The sequence below is a fragment of the Ruditapes philippinarum genome, unplaced genomic scaffold, assembly GCF_026571515.1.
Source record: "Ruditapes philippinarum isolate M1 unplaced genomic scaffold, ASM2657151v2 ctg13479_1_1_1_1, whole genome shotgun sequence".
NCBI classification, from domain to species: domain Eukaryota; kingdom Metazoa; phylum Mollusca; class Bivalvia; order Venerida; family Veneridae; genus Ruditapes; species Ruditapes philippinarum.
This window is the reverse complement of record NW_026854481.1, coordinates 6,022-24,979: the sequence shown is the minus strand read 5'-3', so window position 1 is coordinate 24,979 and position 18,958 is coordinate 6,022. Positions and strand designations below refer to the sequence as shown.

At 30.8% G+C, this 18,958-nt stretch overlaps 1 protein-coding gene across 1 annotated transcript; it reads left to right on the top strand.

Moving 5' to 3' along the window:
* The first annotated feature begins 7,979 nt into the window (after positions 1 to 7,979).
* On the top strand, positions 7,980 to 16,119 carry LOC132740233 (C-type lectin domain family 3 member A-like). Its single transcript, XM_060728094.1, has 4 exons — positions 7,980 to 8,363; positions 13,561 to 13,649; positions 14,915 to 15,005; positions 15,905 to 16,119. Exons 1-4 carry the CDS (start codon positions 8,024 to 8,026, stop codon positions 16,117 to 16,119), a joined length of 735 nt encoding a protein of 244 aa, XP_060584077.1. The 5' UTR covers positions 7,980 to 8,023.
* Positions 16,120 to 18,958: the final 2,839 nt, after the last annotated feature.

Sequence of the window (18,958 nt, the reverse complement as noted above, 5' to 3'; positions counted from 1 at the left end):
TTCACATATAACGTGTCGTAAGCGATCCATGCCCTATCCCCTTTGTTCCTATGCTTTTTCATCTTAGGTACCAAGCGTCTCCTCTTCTCTATCACCTCTTTCGGAAATTGTTCAAACATGTTAAACTGTGTTCCCTGTAGCTGCTTCCATTGCCTACGAACGAATTCCCTATCTTTAAATAAAACAAATTTAGCCACAATGTTCCTAGGTTTTCCTCTACTTCTCTCCCCTATCCATGTACACGTTCGAATTTCATATCTGCCACTAAATCTTGCGCTACTTTAAGTTTATCTACTAAATGGCTTCTTAACAACCTTTCTGTCTTATGCTGTCTTCAATCATCTGCCTCAGTAATATTAGTAAATATCAAATTGTTTCTCATAGATTGACTAGTCAAATAGATTACCTCATTTTTCAAACTATCCCGCTCTTTCTCAAATTGGATCACTTTGCTCTCTAACTGTGCAACGCTAAAATCTGAGCATTCAACTTTCTCCTCCACACATGAGAGTCTGGCATCAAGCTTCTTATTTCTATCCTCCATTGCATTCCATAACTTTTTTAACTCCCGATCAAATCCATCAACTTTCTTTTCTAACACAGATAAAGAGTCAAGCCTCTTCTCCACGTCACCTATTCTCCCATTAATTTTCTCCAAATAAGCTAGTATATCAGCGTTAGTGGGGCCCTCCTTCGGCCGACCGGTGTCTTCGCTTGACATTTCCGATCCCGGACACGGTCCACCAAACACACTTCCTACATTATACATATAGAATAACAAAGTGTTTGAGATAAATTGAAAGGTTAAGTTCAGAGATGCTGAAGCTTATTCCATTTGCATTATTATCTGATAGAAAAGTTTCAAGGTCATTTAAATAAAGTGAAAATAGTATCGGCCACAAATTTTCGCCTTGTCTTACTCCGATTAGACTTGGGAAAAAGTCAGACACACCTTGGGAGGTTTTTACACATGATTTAATGTTTTCATACATAATTTTGACTATTTTTAAAAATTTGCCATTTACATTGTATTTAATGAGTTTATTCCATAATCCTTGACGCCAGACAGTTTCAAATGCTTGTTTAAAATCAATAAATGCACAGTATATTTTTTCTTTTGTGTTCTTAGAATATCAATTAAAGATTGTAATATAAATAAATTATCTGTAGTTGAGTGATTTTTGCTGAATCCTGCTTGGCATTTGGTTATAATGTTATGGTATTCAGTGTAATTTGTATTTCTATTGTTCAATAAGGCAGTAAAAAAATTACCTAAGCAACTTAATAAAGTGATTGGTCTATAATTTTCAGGTTTAGTGGCATTTCCCTTATTTTTATAAATGGTTAATATTACACCTTTTGTCCAGCTTGATGGTATTAACCCAGAGTCAAAAACAAGGTTAAATAATTTGTTATAAATTGGAAGCATTGTATCAATAGTAGACTTAATGTGTTCATTTAAAATATAGTCACATTCTGGACTTTTATTGTTTTTGAGTAGTTTAACTGCTTTTTTTATTTCCTCATCAGTGATTTCTGTATTTATTTCTTTATTTACTTCTATAACAGTTTCTGAACCTATTGAATTATCTTCTATGTTTTCTCCTTCATTTGTCTTTTTGAAAAAATCATATAGGTCATGAAGAGTAGCCTTAGTTGCATTTTTAGATTGATCAATAGAGTAAATTATTTTCCTGTATTCTCTTGGGATTGTACTTTTGGCATTTCTAAGTTTCTCAATTCTTTTGTTTTTGTGTTCTTTGTGTGCAATATTGATATTTTGTTTGTATTCTTTACTTATGACTTTTAGATTATTTTTATTTCTTTCTGTTTTGTTCCTATTATAGATTTTTCTTGCTATATGATATTTGTTTCTCATTTGTTTGCAGCTTTCAAGCTTAAAAAAACTTATAAAGACATTATATATATATAAATATATACAGATCAGCAAAAGGTTTTGTTGTAAGACGGTCCTTTAGAAATGCAGTTCAAGCGAACTGTCTGTAAGAAGACAGGTTCGAAAAAATACGTGCAATTGTGTATGACAAAAAAGGTAAACATATATAAATGACCGAAAGCTTCCCAGTCTTAAATTATTTACTGATAAGTCATACAATAAAACTATTTCTTTCTTGTGATTATGCTATATATCTCAAATAAAAATGAGAAATTATCCGCTATTAAAGCTATACACACTAGGGTATACTAGAAAATTACTAGAAAATTAAAGACTAGAAAAATAAAGACTAATTTTATTAGAGAGAATGAAAGTTGCAACACTACCCTAGCACCGACTTTTATTGTGCTCGATCTTAAATATTAATTGGACAGGAAAGGTGAAGTACGAAGTACGGGACAAATAAATTACTGCCACATAGCACATAAGTGTAAATATCTGGAAAACGACAGATTTGTCAAATAGCAATGAAACAATAGTAAAAAGATGAAAACATACTTAAACATATATTTCAATGTACTTAACTTGAAAAACTTGGAATAATACATACATAATTACAATATATACAAAGACAAAAAAGTAAATTTGAAATGGTGCGACACAATAAAGTTGACAACATACTTAAAATTCCGGAACAGAAACAGAAATTTGTACAAGAAACATTAAACACAAGAAATTTTATCTAAATCGGTTCATATAACACAAGAAAGAATAAGCTACAAGCTCTTTACCGACACTAAATTGTATCTAAATAGTGCCAAAATATGTATTGTGACACTATTATCCATTTACACATCGTGGCATTTGCTGCCATGTAATTTATAAAATATTGACAATATCTACGAAATTACGACTGAACTCCGATGATAAACAGGTTGGGGCAAACTCGGAATTTTATGTTTTGATATCTTGATATTTTAATTAAATTACATTTTGATACTTTAAGCAACGGAACATGTTATTTTTTACAATCAGAGTACTAGTATATACGACGAAACATTCAGGCTATAGTAACCTATGGTTCAAGCTGCAAAACTCTGTCATTTATTTTCAACAAAACTTCGTCGGTCGCGTCCCTTTATTTGATTGGAAGCCTTGAAATAACCCCCGTTTTGTAAGTAATCAAACATTCGCCCTTCAATCTAATAAATGAGTTAAAATGTGGACATTTTAGAGCTTTCTCTAAATAACAATGCCCCGCCACAAAAACAAATCGTATACGAGATTAAACTCGTATATTTAAGTTGTATGCTAGGGCAAAATAAATAAAATGCAAAACTTTCCGTCATCCCTCATTAACAAAATCAGTCAGACCTGAATATATATATATATATATATATATATATATATATATATATATATATTATATATATATATATATATATATATATATATATAATATATATATATATATATATATATATTCTTCAGTGTCGTTTACTGTTTCATTAAGAATCAAATCAAATTGAAATCAAATCAGGGGACAAGCTTGTCAAGTTGCATTATCCACAAAGCAATAAATGGCAATATTTTGACACAAATATTTTAAGATTTTATCATGAAATATTCATAAAACCTCAATAGCAGTATAATGATAAACGCAAAACCATCAACCGAAGAACTATGAAATTAAATAATATCATTTAAATTAAAATATCTTAATCATATAACATGAGTCATAATTATATAACAATAAATATTGTTGTTAATATGTATGACATACTTTAACCTACTATATAAACATCAAACTTTTAGATTTTAGATTAGTAATAATTGGTTTTCGGAACGTCTGGGAGGTTTTTTTTACAGTCCGATCACGTTCTCTCTTACATACAGTTGTTGTATCAAAGGTCAATAGAAATGCTTATATAATATTCAATGATTAATAGGCAATAAAAATATGTTTAATTGGTACGCATGTACTTTGTGGTTTAGACGTACATATTTAACAAATTTGGGTATGTTAATATAATTTAAGAAATAATTTAAGGGACAAGTTGCATGGAATAGAGAGAAATAAGAATTCCTAAAGAAAGCCCAACACGGCAAAATTGAAAATGTTGCAGAATCGGTTTGATTGAACCTGTTCATTGATGATACTGTCAAGTGCAAACTACCGACCACGCCCCCTAGCACCGGCTTAAGCAAAATTCAACATTTAACATGAACTGGTATAATTAAGAATTTTGAAACATCCACAAATGTGTTCATATGGCGGTTATCATGGAACCTTCAATGTGACACGTTAGTGCCATTTCATGAAAAGCGGCATATGGTCCCTAAGTAAAAAAATGCGTGTGCCCTAAACGAGAAAACAATGGGCGGAACTAAATGAAATGAAATTTTGAGAGGGGATCTGAGGTTATGAAGCCTGCATATCACAGATATGACGTCAAAGACAAATTAAAAAAGCAGGCCACATATCCTAAGGGTGATTAAACAGTATTCAAGTGAGGAATACTGGAACCACCCAACAAGAAACATGCCGAATATAAAGAAGCCTTTTTGATAAGGCATGCGGCTTTCATGTACATGCACTTTTTAAATACATGTACATATGCAAAGCCGTACAGGTCATTCATACATCTTGATTACGAGGGTTGTCCAGAAAGAAAATTATTTACTCTAAAACAATACATAAGTTTTACAAATGTTGCCAGCAAAAATATACCTATCTAACAAAAACATTCCCATAAAATACTGACCTGTGATTAATGTTTATTTTGAAACAGTCTTTACAACCAACATATATACATCGTCACGGAACATTTCGTCAACGTCAACTACGGCGTCAAATGAACCCGAGGTTCTTACTCCTGCTCTAAATAGCGCCCTACCCAATGCGCATTTCTCATGTCGGCTGACTCATTGCCGGTATACGTGTTTGTGGCAATCTAAAACGAAACCATACATTACAAATCGTAAACCAATGCGTTGTTATGCTTTATAAATAAACTTTTCCCACTTGAGTTTTAACTCCGGTCCATATAAATGAACCTATGTTTCATTCGTAGTATATGTTGGACAGAAACGAATCACATTTAATGCCGTAGATCTGCAAGAACTCAGATGACGCGTCTACCCGTTTTTACATTTCTTCTGTTTTCAATAGACATAGTGCCTCTCTTGCGCATACTTTATAAATGTTATGTTCCTTTTTATTATTCATGTAATCCATTTATAAACAACGATGTCTTCTGTGAGACGTCTGTCTTTTTCAAATATTGTTATAACGCGAACTACGATATTTCGGCTGTTCTACTTTCGGTCGTCCGGAGCGTGTCTTATCCAATACACTGTTACCCCGGTGTTTAATCTGTTGTGCCCTTTAAACACAAGTTGCTTGTAACAATTTTTGGTGGAATAAGTTTCGAAGATAAAAGTCTAAGTCGGTGTCATAATAGAGTTCAATGAAGTTTATAATTAGAACGTTGCTTCGTCCTTGAAATTGACATATTTTTTGCAACAGTTTTTACCCTTTAATATTTACTAAATATTATGCAAATAACTATGATGTCACGTTAACAAAAGAAAGTGCGCGCTAAAATTTCAGTTTTTAGCAAATTCTTATTTGAGAAGCCATATTAATGAAATCAAAGTGCTCGTGAAACGTTGATCATGACTGCTTATATTCATTTTATAACCTTGTCGATTTTTTAACGATTTTTTCGACAGCCCTCGTACATTGGCTGATTCCATATTCTTCTCTTAAGACTGTTAACATATTATTATTTTTCTCTGAAAAAGTAAGTAGTGTTGGACATTTTGCAACATAAAGAAAGAATTGTTGATAATTGATATAAAGGTTATGTTCTCAATATTTAAATATCTTTTTATGCTGATTATTTTATCTTCAGTTGTTAAAATCGATGTACATACTATTGTCTTCCTTAAATTTTGACTGTGCTTTTTCATTTCATGCATCTGCATCAATACTATCAGTACTAAGGTCCACAAGGTAAAAAAGGGATTTTGTTCTCTTTTACATAGTATTATCCTTGGTATGATGTTATTTATGTGGTCTCATTTCTTGAACGTGCTTTACAGTTATTATGTTTAGGTAAGCCTGGCAAGTTTCATCATTAGTTATGTCGCTATTTTTTTATTATATCATCAGATATAAGATCATAAATCAACCATAAGTTATCGTCAACACCAATTGAAATCGTACTATTTAACGTCTTTTTTTAAATGCTAGAGGTTAATGGTATGGTTGGATATCTTGAGGACATTTGATTCTACACGTGATTCTGTTAATCTTTCTCAAGAAGTTTTAAATCATAAACAGAAGACTTGATTTATCAGTAGCATTAAAAATATTCCTTTTTTAAATTTACATTTATCCTTAATATTTGTTTTAAATGTAATCATACGGATCAACAATATACTTTTTTCACTTTATATTACAGTTTTCCTTGTGATTCTCACAGTCTTAATAAAATCAACACAGGTTCATGGTTTCTATTAAAAGGTTTTTGTCTTAAAGTGTAATAGGATAAAACTAATCATGATCTCATTGAAATGTTTCTTGTCTACCGTTGCTTCGTAACATAAAAGAAATTTAAAATCATTACAGTTGTCCTTGTTGACACAAAAGGTATACGTTTTTTGATGACATGTGTATTAACTTACAATGTTAACAAACTGGTAAATAAACCCTTTTGCGCTTATTCTGAACTCTACAAAATTTAAAAGTTTTTTTTTTATAAATATTTTTATTACTTTTACCGTGATCCTTAAAGATACATTCGATTGTATTATTTCGTCAAATCTCAACTTTAACGCCAAATCTACAAATCACAATAAAAAACACGGTAGCTTTTAAACTTAATTTAGTATCTTCATAATATATATTGACATATTCATTTCAACGGGAAATACATTATTCGTAATTTGAACATATCCGTGCAATTTTTGAAAAACCTTAAACAAGCAAACAGCAGCAAAAATGTCAGGTTTAATATCTTTATGGAAGTCAATTTAAATATTAGTTTCTTTTGAAAAAAAAAACGGGGGGAAATATTGATTCGGCTAAGATTTTCTTAATACCGCCATTGCAACATTCTTTCTAACATTTGTTAAACATCTTTATTTATAATGCCAATACATTCCATGTTGAAAACTAATGGACCAGTGCTGATTATGTAATAATATAATGGATAAACTTATAGAAAACTACACAACAATAACAACAACAGATACTTTAATTGCATTCAAGTCACATAAATACAATGACATGATCAATATTTTCTAATTGTGGGCATTTGAATTATATTTTCAAACCATATCCAATAAAATAGAATGACTTTAGCTATAATGACAGTAATATAAGTAACGGGGGGCAGTAGATTTCGTATGTAACAATTTAACAAGATACAATGTTTAGAATTAGTAGTAAGATTTTTTTCTCTAGATAATTAAAGGGGGGACAGTAGTTTTCGTATGTAACAATTTAACAAGATACAATGTTTAGAATTAGTAGTAAGATTTTTTTCTCTAGATAAATAAAGTATTTTCGTATATAAAAACAAATTGAATAGGTAATTTTAAATGTACAAAACTATTACTTCAATTGTCCGATGACAGAAACATCTGTTACAGGATTATCCAGGATTTTTGCTTAATCGCTTAATCTGTGTATTCATTTAATATCGACATGTCCATCCGATTTAAAATATTAGCCATACATTTACATGTTTTATTTCCAGTATTCATTGTTTGATATCTGGAGACCCGATTGTCTTATTAAAACGTGTTTCCCCGATAATCCTTAGTCCATACTTTTGTCAATATTTACTTACAAATTATACCCAGAAAAAAATCATCATATGTCTATGATTTTTTTAATCGCTCACCTTTCATCGCACGTTTATTTATTGGAGAATGGATATCTCAGAATATTGGTGAGATTCTCCCATTGTTTTAGAGTAAACAGAAATTTTATCCCTTTAGCTAATTTGCAATTAGATCGATAATTAGAACATCTGAATATCCACTTTGTTCTGTTAAGTTCAGTTCACTATTCTACACATACTATTATACATTTCACGTATTAATTCGTGAAATATGTCTCTGACTGGGTGTAAAACTATCATTTTTGTCTTCAATATTTTAACGATCGTGCACATATGTTGTGCAAACCAGAATGTCAAACATAAAGCTAGGATAAACTATAAACTTAAAAATGAATATGTATCGGACGAAATAGATTCAAAAAGTCTAGCTAGCTGCTTGATTAATTGTTCCTCGCAGCAAGATTGTATTTCGGCATCATTTAAATCACCGACAGAAAAGTGTTTGTTGTCGTCGTATGATACAATTTGTGACAGCGGAAGTGGACCTAGTTTTTTGACGGGAATAGTATTTGCAGAGGGGTGGACAACAATGACAAGGATAAAATACCCAGGTAAAAAACTTAACATTGTTGGTGTCTTTTTATAAAAAAAAAATAGACAGATTAAAAAATAGAAGATTTATGGTTAGGAAACTACCCGCCTATATGACTGAAATATTGTTGGGAAAAGGCGTAAAATGAAACAAACAAACAAACAAACAAACAAACAAAACTGTTACTGTCGGACAATGATTTAATTTATGACGACCAATATGTACTTATTACATCAAGGTATTTATTATGAAGGTAAAGCTAAGGCTGTAAACTTGATTAAATAATACAACAGATGGCAATATATTAGACATTTATCAGGTGCAGTCATGACCATAGATAAAAGCGAACACATTTAATTTGCCAACGGCAAACGGTTCCAGTTAAATCTTAAATTAAAGCATTTAAACAAACACACAAGCACTGAACGTTTATCAAAGCGTATGACCAGAAAACAGTAAAGATATATTTTGTACATACGATGGCTGATCTAATGGATATTTTTTATTATTGTAATAAATGTTAAAAATTTATTTCTAAAAGTCCATTAGTATGCTTAAACGGACAGTGATATTTAATTCCGATTTATAACTTTTACTGTATTTTGAGTTTCTGAAATTGTTTATACTAACACATTCTAGCTTATTCGGGTGTACTGTTTAGTTGGTAATTTCAATTATGTATCAATTTGTTTTGTTTCAGAAATGGTAAAGTCAATACTTTGTTGATACTTCCTTAATTTTATATATTTGAAATGTAAGTGTCATAAAGTATTAAATTATTGTTAAAAAGGAATTGCCAAAGAGATCAGTCATAACAGAAAAAAGTATCATTGTTACGGCAACTATGTTGGCTAAATCGCTACTAGTTTGCTTTTAATCATATATATAAGGCATCTTCATTATTCACAACGTACCAGTATAATAAAGTATTGTAGATAAAGATATGGCAAGGATTAATCATTTATCGTTTTTCAAAGAGTATAAAGCTATATATCTGATGCAAAAATATTGTTTGAATTTTAAAAAGTATGCTTCCAAAATGCTTGTATGAAATAAATATGGAAACTTATTGCCTTTGAAGAGAATGGCGCACGTACAAAATATAAAACCCTACTTAAAGTAGCAAAATAATATTTTGTTCCGGAAAATTTTATTCTGTTTACGTACATTCTATGTAACAACTTTTCCGGGAATCAACCATGTAAATTATGGAACCAATATAATTTTACTGTTGATAGATTTAATTAAAACATTTTTTCATGAGATAAAGATTTATACCCTTTAAACAATTCATCGGTGTATGTATGTGTAATTAAGCTTATATTGTTGCTTTTGTAATATTGAAAAGCGCCAAAAATAAAGTTATGTGTCTAAAAACGGCAAACAAAGTACCGTATATGAATATTTAGCAGTATCATCGAAACAAGTCTTATAAGTTTCAATGAATTTGTTGTTTACGTGATGTATCTTCTTCAGCCAAAATAAGTATATTTAAGAAAATGGCATATGAATTTACATCTGCAAATGTTTTCCATTTTAAACTCGCCAACATTTTTATTTTTAAGGTAAGATACCCGTAATGGGCACTCTAAGGATATGTAAAATTTACCATATTGGTCATTTATTTGCCTTTGATGACACATTTGTGCAAAATTTAAACAAAGTTTACCATATGGTTTACGGGACATTTTTGTGAAGTTGTTGCGGACATCTCATTAATTTTTAAGGCAGAAAATAAACACACAATCTGACAAAAGTTCAGATTTACTTATTTCTTTTATGTAGATCTGATGACGTCCGTTTGTCTTTCGCCCTCTATATAATTCGGAAAATTCCCGAGAATAATAATATTTGTCATATGTTGCGGTTTGGACCGGAATATCCTTCCCGAGGGGACCCGCCCATTGGGCGGTAACGAGGCTTGCCATGCCAGATGAAATTTCCGGAATGGGTAAAACTCACGGAAACGCCAGTCTGCTATGCAAGAAAGCTATTTCTAGCCCTGCAATCAAACCGGTTTTTACATAGGCATTAGAAGAAGTATCAAAATTCCGTTATCCGTGGAAGTTAAGCAAATTGTTGATTTTTGTTAGAAGAAAAATGTTTGAAGTAATTTTTAACATTATTAACTTGAAATAATAGAGTCAATTTTTAATGGGCAATATTGTTTTGCCAGTTTACATGTCGGTTTTATTGACAACGCCATTTTTGTTCTCGAAATCGTGAATAATACCTACTCAGTATTGGTTTTCCAAGAGTTAATTTAGAAACCACATCGCTTTCAAAATTATGAAAGCTCGCCGATTAAAAGGTCACCAGAAATAATTTCGTATTCACGAGCAGATCTTAAAGTGGAGCGTTATTTAGAGCTGATATTTATCACATTGATAAATACAATACTTTTAGCCACATTGGAAAAATTATTTTGTTCTATATTTTCATAGTTTAAATTTCACAATATCAAGTAATATCCAACAAGTTATTTTACCAAATTTTGTAACTATCATTTAGAATTTTATCATTTACGACCAAAAAGTTCAAAAGAAAGAAAACGAATAAAAGTTTTGAGAATGATTCACAGCTGTTATACTCTTCGTAAGTCCTTGATAAGTCATGACATCCGTGATAATGCTCCGTTGCACGAGTAAAATGTTGCAAATATACTCCATCACTAATTGCTCCTCTTATAAAATCCTTATGTACAAAATGCTCCGCTTACTTTCAATAAACTCCACCTAACTGGCATAGATAAGAGCTATTCAATTTCGAAGATAAAAAAACAACAAAAAACAAAATAAGAGACAAAATAAATGAATATTGTTCAGGACAGAATTAAAACCTTGCCATTGGAAGTGAAGAAAGCATAAACGATCTATCATCCTTATGGAAAAATATTCTCCCATTTATTCTTGCTATGAAACAAATAATAACATTCAGCACAATCTCAGAAAGCCAAATCTGTGTTTCTTCTAAAGAATCACGTCATATGCACAGAAATGTTACCCTGCCCTTCCCATGATTTAACACTTTTTTGACCATTTTCCTAGTAAGACAGCCTATTTAAAAAAAGATTCTAAAAATTACCAAATTGAGGGGCAATTTTCAAAGTTTCCCTATCTTTTCAAAAGTATATTAGATGATCTTTTAAAATGTTAAAAATATTTTTAACAAGTAGTTTTGATTTAATTAGACTTTTAAGATATCAGGTACCATATTTTTATTCGATTGAGCAAATAAATACCCATATTAATTATATAATTTAAATTAAACTTTTTTTTCAAAAAGGAATATACGAGATACATTAAAAATGTAAAAAAAAAGAAAGAAAGGAAAAAAATGACGCATCTGGGTTTGAACCCACGCCGCTTAGTTTCAAAGCAGTTGACAGTAATTCTAGGCTATTTGAATAGTCTTTAATGCTGAGATTATGCATTTGGGAACTCTTACCTTAAATGTAAATTTCTGTTCAATCCAATGCTAAGAACCGTGGACGATGGCGGCTAGCATTCCATATATAGGCTCAATCAGACCAAACATTTTAAATTTTGCGTTTATAGACTTCCCCTTTCAAAGTTCCATTTTTTTCTAGTTCCGCCTGTTGTTTACTCGTTTATCTCGTTTAGAGCATACGCTTTCTATCACTTGGGACCATACCCCGCTTTTCATGGAATTGCACTTAGTGTCACATTGAAGGTTCCAATTTCGGATGATTCTAAATTCAAAAATTTACCATAATCATAATTAAATGTTGAATTCTGCTTCAGCCGATGCTAGGGGGGGGGGGGGGGGGGCGTTGACAGTAGTTTGCACTTGACGGTACCGCCCATCAAACCGAGTCTGCAACATTTTTGAATTTGCCATTATGGACTTTCTTTTTTATTTTTTAAATTAAGTGATTTAGCTTATAAGCAAGTGTGACTATATCTTTCACGAAATACTCTTGTAATTCGTTTGACTTGACTTTTCTTAAAAAGTAGATATATAGTGGACTTGTTATCAATATTATTAATTAGTTCTAGGGCCAAGGTTCAAATTAATTATTTACTCTTTCAACACTCTTCACAAATCGTTTAGAGCAAAGAACCACTTAAGCTTATCTTTTTATCACCAAAACAAAAGTTTAATAGAGTTTACAGAACCCTTATAAATATATCAGCTCGCTGTATTTAAATTTCCTTTCATCTAACATTTCTCTTTATTTCTTGTATTCCCATTATATCAATCGTATTTTTTACAGCAGGGAAAGGCGGAAATGCGATAACACAGTGTGAAGAAGCAAAAACGAAATCAAAAAAAGGAAAATGAAAATGAAAAAAAAATATGCTAGATGTGGTTTGTCAAGAAAATTTTCAATCTTGACAAAAATACCGAGGTGCAGATCATTAATTCTTAGAACTGCTGGCATCAATCGTGACATTTGACAATGGTTTCAAACTATTCTTTTCCTTTAGTTTGTATTTATTTTAATTGGTTGATACATCTAAGTAAAAAATATCATGTCTCTTCAAGATAAAGGGGATATTTCTTTTGAGCTTCTGAAAATACGCGTAGTTCACAATTTCAAAATTATTTTAACACCTTCTAGCTAATCGAAGTGTAATTTTAAAATGTTAATTTCAATTTTTTATCGATTTGCTTTTTTTCTGAAATTTTAAAATCAAAACTTGGTTGATGCTTCCTATTTTTAATATATTTAAAATGTGAGTGTCATAAAATACCAAACTGTTGTCAAAGAGATCAGTCATTACAGGAAAAGTCTCATTTGAAAAAGAAATGTTACCGAAACTGTGTTGGCTACATATGTTTACAGTGAAAATAATCTTTTATTTTATTGATGCGCCTCAAGTACACTATATTTATACACCGAAAAGAACGTTATGCACGGCCGTGCAATACCATTTTTACGGAGTTGCGAAAGAAGCACGGATATGTGTAAAATACAGTTAACAAATTTTAAGTTCATATTTATAAATTATACATCTATTACTAAATTAAGGTTTATCATCAAATTCTCATTTGAGAGTGAAGATAATTATTTTTGCCTTTCCATTTGCTGAGTATGAGAATAGAATGTCTTTACAGTACAGAGTTATAGGATCTAAATTGTAAATGAATAATAATAAACAATCATTTCATTGCACAAAACAATTGTTTAAGACTACAATTAATTTGTTCATTATATTTCAAAGCATATATGCATGTATGTTATATTTCAGACACTACAATGTGTCCTGATGGATGGACGTACTTCGAGAATTCATGTTACTTATTCGGGAGTAATGATCTTAAATTCTACGAAGCTCAAGTAAAAGCAATTTAATATTCGTAAACCGAGAAATGACCTGACATGGTTAAAACAGGCATAAAATAAACAATTTTTATAGTGACTTTGTGTAATATTATATTGACAACTAACTGCTTTTATGAGAGTAGAGATCATTGGAGAGCAATTGAAAACACACATAATGAAAATAATGAAATAAAAAAAAATATTGTTATACTTGTCAAAAATATGTTCGTCGATAAAAAATTGTCTATAAACAGAACGAGCTATGAAGACATTGCATTTCTGTGACAGGTTAACTATATAATTGCTCTCATGCAAGTAAATGTAAATTTAATCGATTCATTATGTACTGTTAATAAAACAACACAAAGGCACGAGCTAAGATTGCTATATTTAGTCATAGAAGTCGCTTCAAGCTGCACGATTGCTAGTCATGCTTTTTTTCTTCTCAAAAGTGAACATAAAAATGATATAATGATAACATGGTAAACATGAACAGAACAGAACATAATTTTATTTAGGATTTGTACATAGTACATCATCACTGCAATATAAATACACACATTGTAAATATGTCACGTTTCTATTTTATATATTAACAAACAATAAAGGATTTAATATATAATATTGAATTCCATGTAAAGTTGGAGAATGAACAATTCTGGATTAAAAATTAAGAGGTTATTATCATCACTTGTAATATAATTTCCTAAGCAGAGTATAAACATATTTGATACAACAAATCAATTGAAATTTGAGTATAAATTTGTAACAAATATAGAATTTAAGTGTTAGTACTAACAAAAGTGTTCCTGATTTTAATCGATTCTCTCAGATATTTAGCTAGATTCATTAGTATAATTTTATTATTAGAAGAAATCAGCTCAATAAATTTACACATAGATGGTCTTTTGTAATAATATTGTTTCACATATTTTTTCCTTATGTCTACATAGCATGGGCATATCAAAACAAAATGGTATTCATCTTCCAAATCCATAGTATTACAAAATAAACAATATCTTTCACTCCTTGGGATTCTATTTTGCCCATATCTACCCGTTTGTACCCTTAGTGTATGTGCAGACATTCTAATTCTTGTGATGTAAAATCTAAGATTCTTAGGCAATATGTTAAGGTAGTTTTCGTATGAAAATAATTCTTTACAATTTTTATACAGTTAGGTAAACATGATTAATAAGAATCTCCATTATTAGCCGTATGTTTTCCCCATATACGTATATAAAATAGTTTCATTATGAGTTCTGTTTTTGTTTCCTCAGTGCTTTTGCAGTCAGTTCGATGCCAATCTCGTGAACATAGAAAGTGTTGCTGAAAATGATTTTCTTAGAGGCATTCTGTTGCAACAAGAAGGTAAATGTGAAATTAATTATTGTCTAGAACATTGTTGAATATGCGACACTCAATAGTGGCCTATAACCTATCTAAATGTGGTAAATATACTAAAAATAGTCTGTTTTAACACATGCTTTACAAACTATAATAAGTATTTAAACAAGATTCACAAGCTGTTTTTTGTGTGTATAATGTTATCAATAGACATACAAAATATGTACAAATTGTCTCATTCAATTTGTGTATTTTAATCTTACTTTTATAACACAAATTTGATAATAACGACAAATTTAGTGAATTCTTATTTTGTGTACTCTTGTTTCTATTAATCGGAACATTGTATTGAACAAATTACAAAGAGGGTCTCCTCGTGTATGGTCAGTTTCTCAAATGGAACCTTCTCAGATCTTCCATTTTTGGTCGTTTGGTTTAAGTATGAGGATTTTGCATCGTTTTGATTTAGTATGAGAATTTGTTTCATTCTTTATATAAAAACTTTGTACGCACAAGTATATATTCAGACAAATTCTGGCATATATTTGCACGGTCATGTAATATAATTAAATCTTACGATTGGTTAGGTACAATTATACTCATTTCTTTCAATTTTTTTAAAGCAAAATATTTTTTATTTTTCAATTTTAAAGATTTATCGAACTTAATGAATCTATCGTTCGAAGAGTAATATGAAAATGCAGATTCAAGATTGTATATAATGTATAATTGTAAAGGAATGTTACCCTGATCAATGTCTGTAGGTAATAACGAAGTCAGTAACGCACCGACGACTCCACTTCATTAGTTCTCAGAGTTGTAAATGGTAAATTTTCTTTCTGGTTGTGTAATTTCATTTTATGATCAAAGTATAGAATAAACGATGCATTAAATTAACTATGATTTATTCATATTCTACACAGCGCCAAAACACTGGATTGGCATGACCGATTATGATATTGAAGATGACTGGAGGCACTTCCCGTCTTTGAAGGCAGTCACATGGTTTGATTGGGGGCCATACCAGCCGAATAATGGTAGAGTTTCCAACTGTGCGGGAATTTGGCAAAGTTTCGACACCCGCTGGGTCGATGAACCCTGCACAAACTTATTTCGACCGATATGTGAACGAAAGTAATAATCAGTTTCTTACCATGTATTTAATCTATACAGAATTTATTTTCGATTGTATAGAATGCTAAAAGAGGCTAAGAGAGAATCATATTATATTTATTGTTCTTGTGATATTTTTATCTCTATAGTCTTGAGGTCAGTGTAATACAGCATATGAAATGTCTATCATATCTATAGCATATTTGGTCCTCAAAATGTAGTGAAAGTCTGTATAATATGATATCATATATTATCTTATTCTTTATAGATGCTATAAATGGCATCAGTCTGCAATAACTAGTCTGGGTATTAACACCAGTTTGTCTTATTGTCGTAAAACACACCAATGACAAATCGTCAATAAATTCTAGTATTCATGAAAACCACAGCATATTTAATTTCTTAAAACATTTATGCATTATAGGAACATATCAATCAAAGATCAGAGTATTACCGTAAATGTTATTTTTTCTTGCAGGGGGAACGTCAATAGATAAGAAGTATCTTTGTTGAGTGTACCAATTTAGCAAGGAATTTTCAAAATATACAAGACTTGATTTCAGAAGATCGTTATTTTGATTATATTGTGTATTGCTAACCTGTGTTGTTTATATTACGAACAGATAGATATTGCTTACCCTGGTTTAAATTATAACGAATATTGCTGACCTGAGCTAGCTTTGGTTGAGCTTATAGGATCTCGTCTGTCGTTCAACGTTCGTCCACATTTGTTCGTTAACACTCTAGTGGTCACATTTTCTCCACAATCAACAGTTAGAACGTGGGTGACCACGGATGAAAAACTAGGTCACAGAAGCTAAAAATAGAAAAACCTTGTTAACACTCTAGTGACCACTGTTTCAATCCAAATATCTTGGAAATTGGTTTGAAAGTTTGTTTTGATGATCTCTAGGTCAGTTTAGAATATCAGTTACCTATGGTCAAAAACTAGGTCATACTGCCCAAATATGGAAAAACCTTGTTAACACTCTAGTGGTCACATGTTTGAGTCAATTGTCATCAAATTTGGTCAGGATGCTTGTCTAGTTAATTGCTGGGATGAATATGAACATATGTCATCTCTGATTTACAGGAGCTAAAATAGTAAATCTTGGCTACTGTTTTGATCCAAATATCCTGAAAATCGGTCTGTAAATGATTTCTAGGTCAGTTTCGGATATGGGTCACCTAGGACAAATAAACTAGCCAAATATGGAAAAACCTTGTTAACACTCTAGTGGTCAAATCTTTGACTCAGTTGTTACCAAACTTGTCAAAATGCTTGTCACAGTAATTGCTCGGATGAGTTCGATGGGTCAGGTGAGCAATTAACGGCCATCTTGACCCTGTTGTTTATATTGTAATATGTATTTCTTACCTGTGATTTTATTGTAATAGATAGTAAAAAAAATTATATTTGATTCAATAATAATTATTTTAATTTGGAAAGAGAATACTTCCAAAATACCTGTATGAAAGAAACATATACATTTTTATTTTGTACTCAATACTCTTCCTTTAAAAATTATATATATATATATATACAAAAAATGAAAACAAGTGCCATATAAATAAAACGAAAAACACAGTCCATGAGTTCACTTATTTAATTATTTGCCAACCGGTTTCTCTTAATTAAAAATCATCATACATACCTTTTTTGTTGATAGTAATGTCTATAAAATACATGTGGTTGAATATGATAAATATTGTAAACAGGTACTTTTTATATACATATTACTTAGCCCTGCTTACCTTTTGAAGCATAAATCGTTATTATTCAACTGAGTTTTGTCTTCTTATTTCCATTTTTTTCATTTGTGCAACATTTAACCACACCTTACGAATACGTGTTTTGTAATTTAAAATTTTACCATTTCTTTAAAAATGTTGAATTCTTCGTAGGTCAGTGCTGGAAAGTGTAAACGGAAGCTTGCAATTTATAGTATTGTCCATGAACAAAATCAATTAATCGAGTATGAAACATTAACATTTTGCCATTTCGGACGTGTTGAGGGGATTTCATTTTTTTTGTTCAACCTACTTGACATTCTTAAACATATGAATTAATATTTAAGTTAGATCTTCTCTTTCCCTCAAAATTAAAACCAATACATGTAGTTTTTTATAAATAAGTATTTGTAATAATAATTTCAATTTAATTCCAAGAAATGTCGAACGACAAATATGCCCCCTTTCTAGTCCTTGACTCACTTTATTGGTAATTTTGTTATAAATGGGTGTTCAAGTGTTCAAGTTTTGAGAAAAGAAAAAAAATGGAGATAATTGTTTTTTTCAATATAATGAGCGGAAACCATTCTGACATTTAAGGTCCCTGTGACCTTTACCTTTGACCTAGTCACTCCAAAATCTATATGGGTCAACTACTAGTTATGACTAATCAATACGTGAAATATTAAGACTTTGTTATAAATAGTAACCAAGATAATGAGCGGAAATCATACTTTTATTCAAGGCTCTGTGACCTTGATCTTTAATCTAGTGACTCAAAAGTCAATAGGGCTTATCTATGTGAAATATGAAGACTTTGTAATAAATAAATTTCAAGATAATCAGCGGAAACCACTCTGACATTTAAGGCCCGTGTGATCTTGACCTTTGACCTAGTAACTTCAAAATCAATAGGGGTCATCTACTAGTTATGACCAATCACTATGTGAAATATGAAGACTTTGTGATAAATACTTTTCAAGATAATCCGCGGAATTTATGTTGTCTTCAAACCGACCGACATTAGCAGAACAATATAGACCATCTTCTTCGAAGGGGGAGGGGCACATTAGTATTATTTCGGTTCAAAATATTACAATTGAACCTGTTTAAACTGTGACTCGGATAATGAA

Excerpts from the sequence above, each read along its gene's own strand:
- LOC132740233 (XM_060728094.1), top strand. The coding sequence starts at position 8,024 with ATGTCTCTGACTGGGTGTAAAACTATCATTTTTGTCTTCAATATTTTA. Across the intron at positions 8,364-13,560 it reads GACAAGGATAAAATACCCAG|ACACTACAATGTGTCCTGAT; the intron begins GTAAAAAACTTA and ends GTTATATTTCAG. Across the intron at positions 13,650-14,914 it reads TTAAATTCTACGAAGCTCAA|TGCTTTTGCAGTCAGTTCGA; the intron begins GTAAAAGCAATT and ends TTGTTTCCTCAG.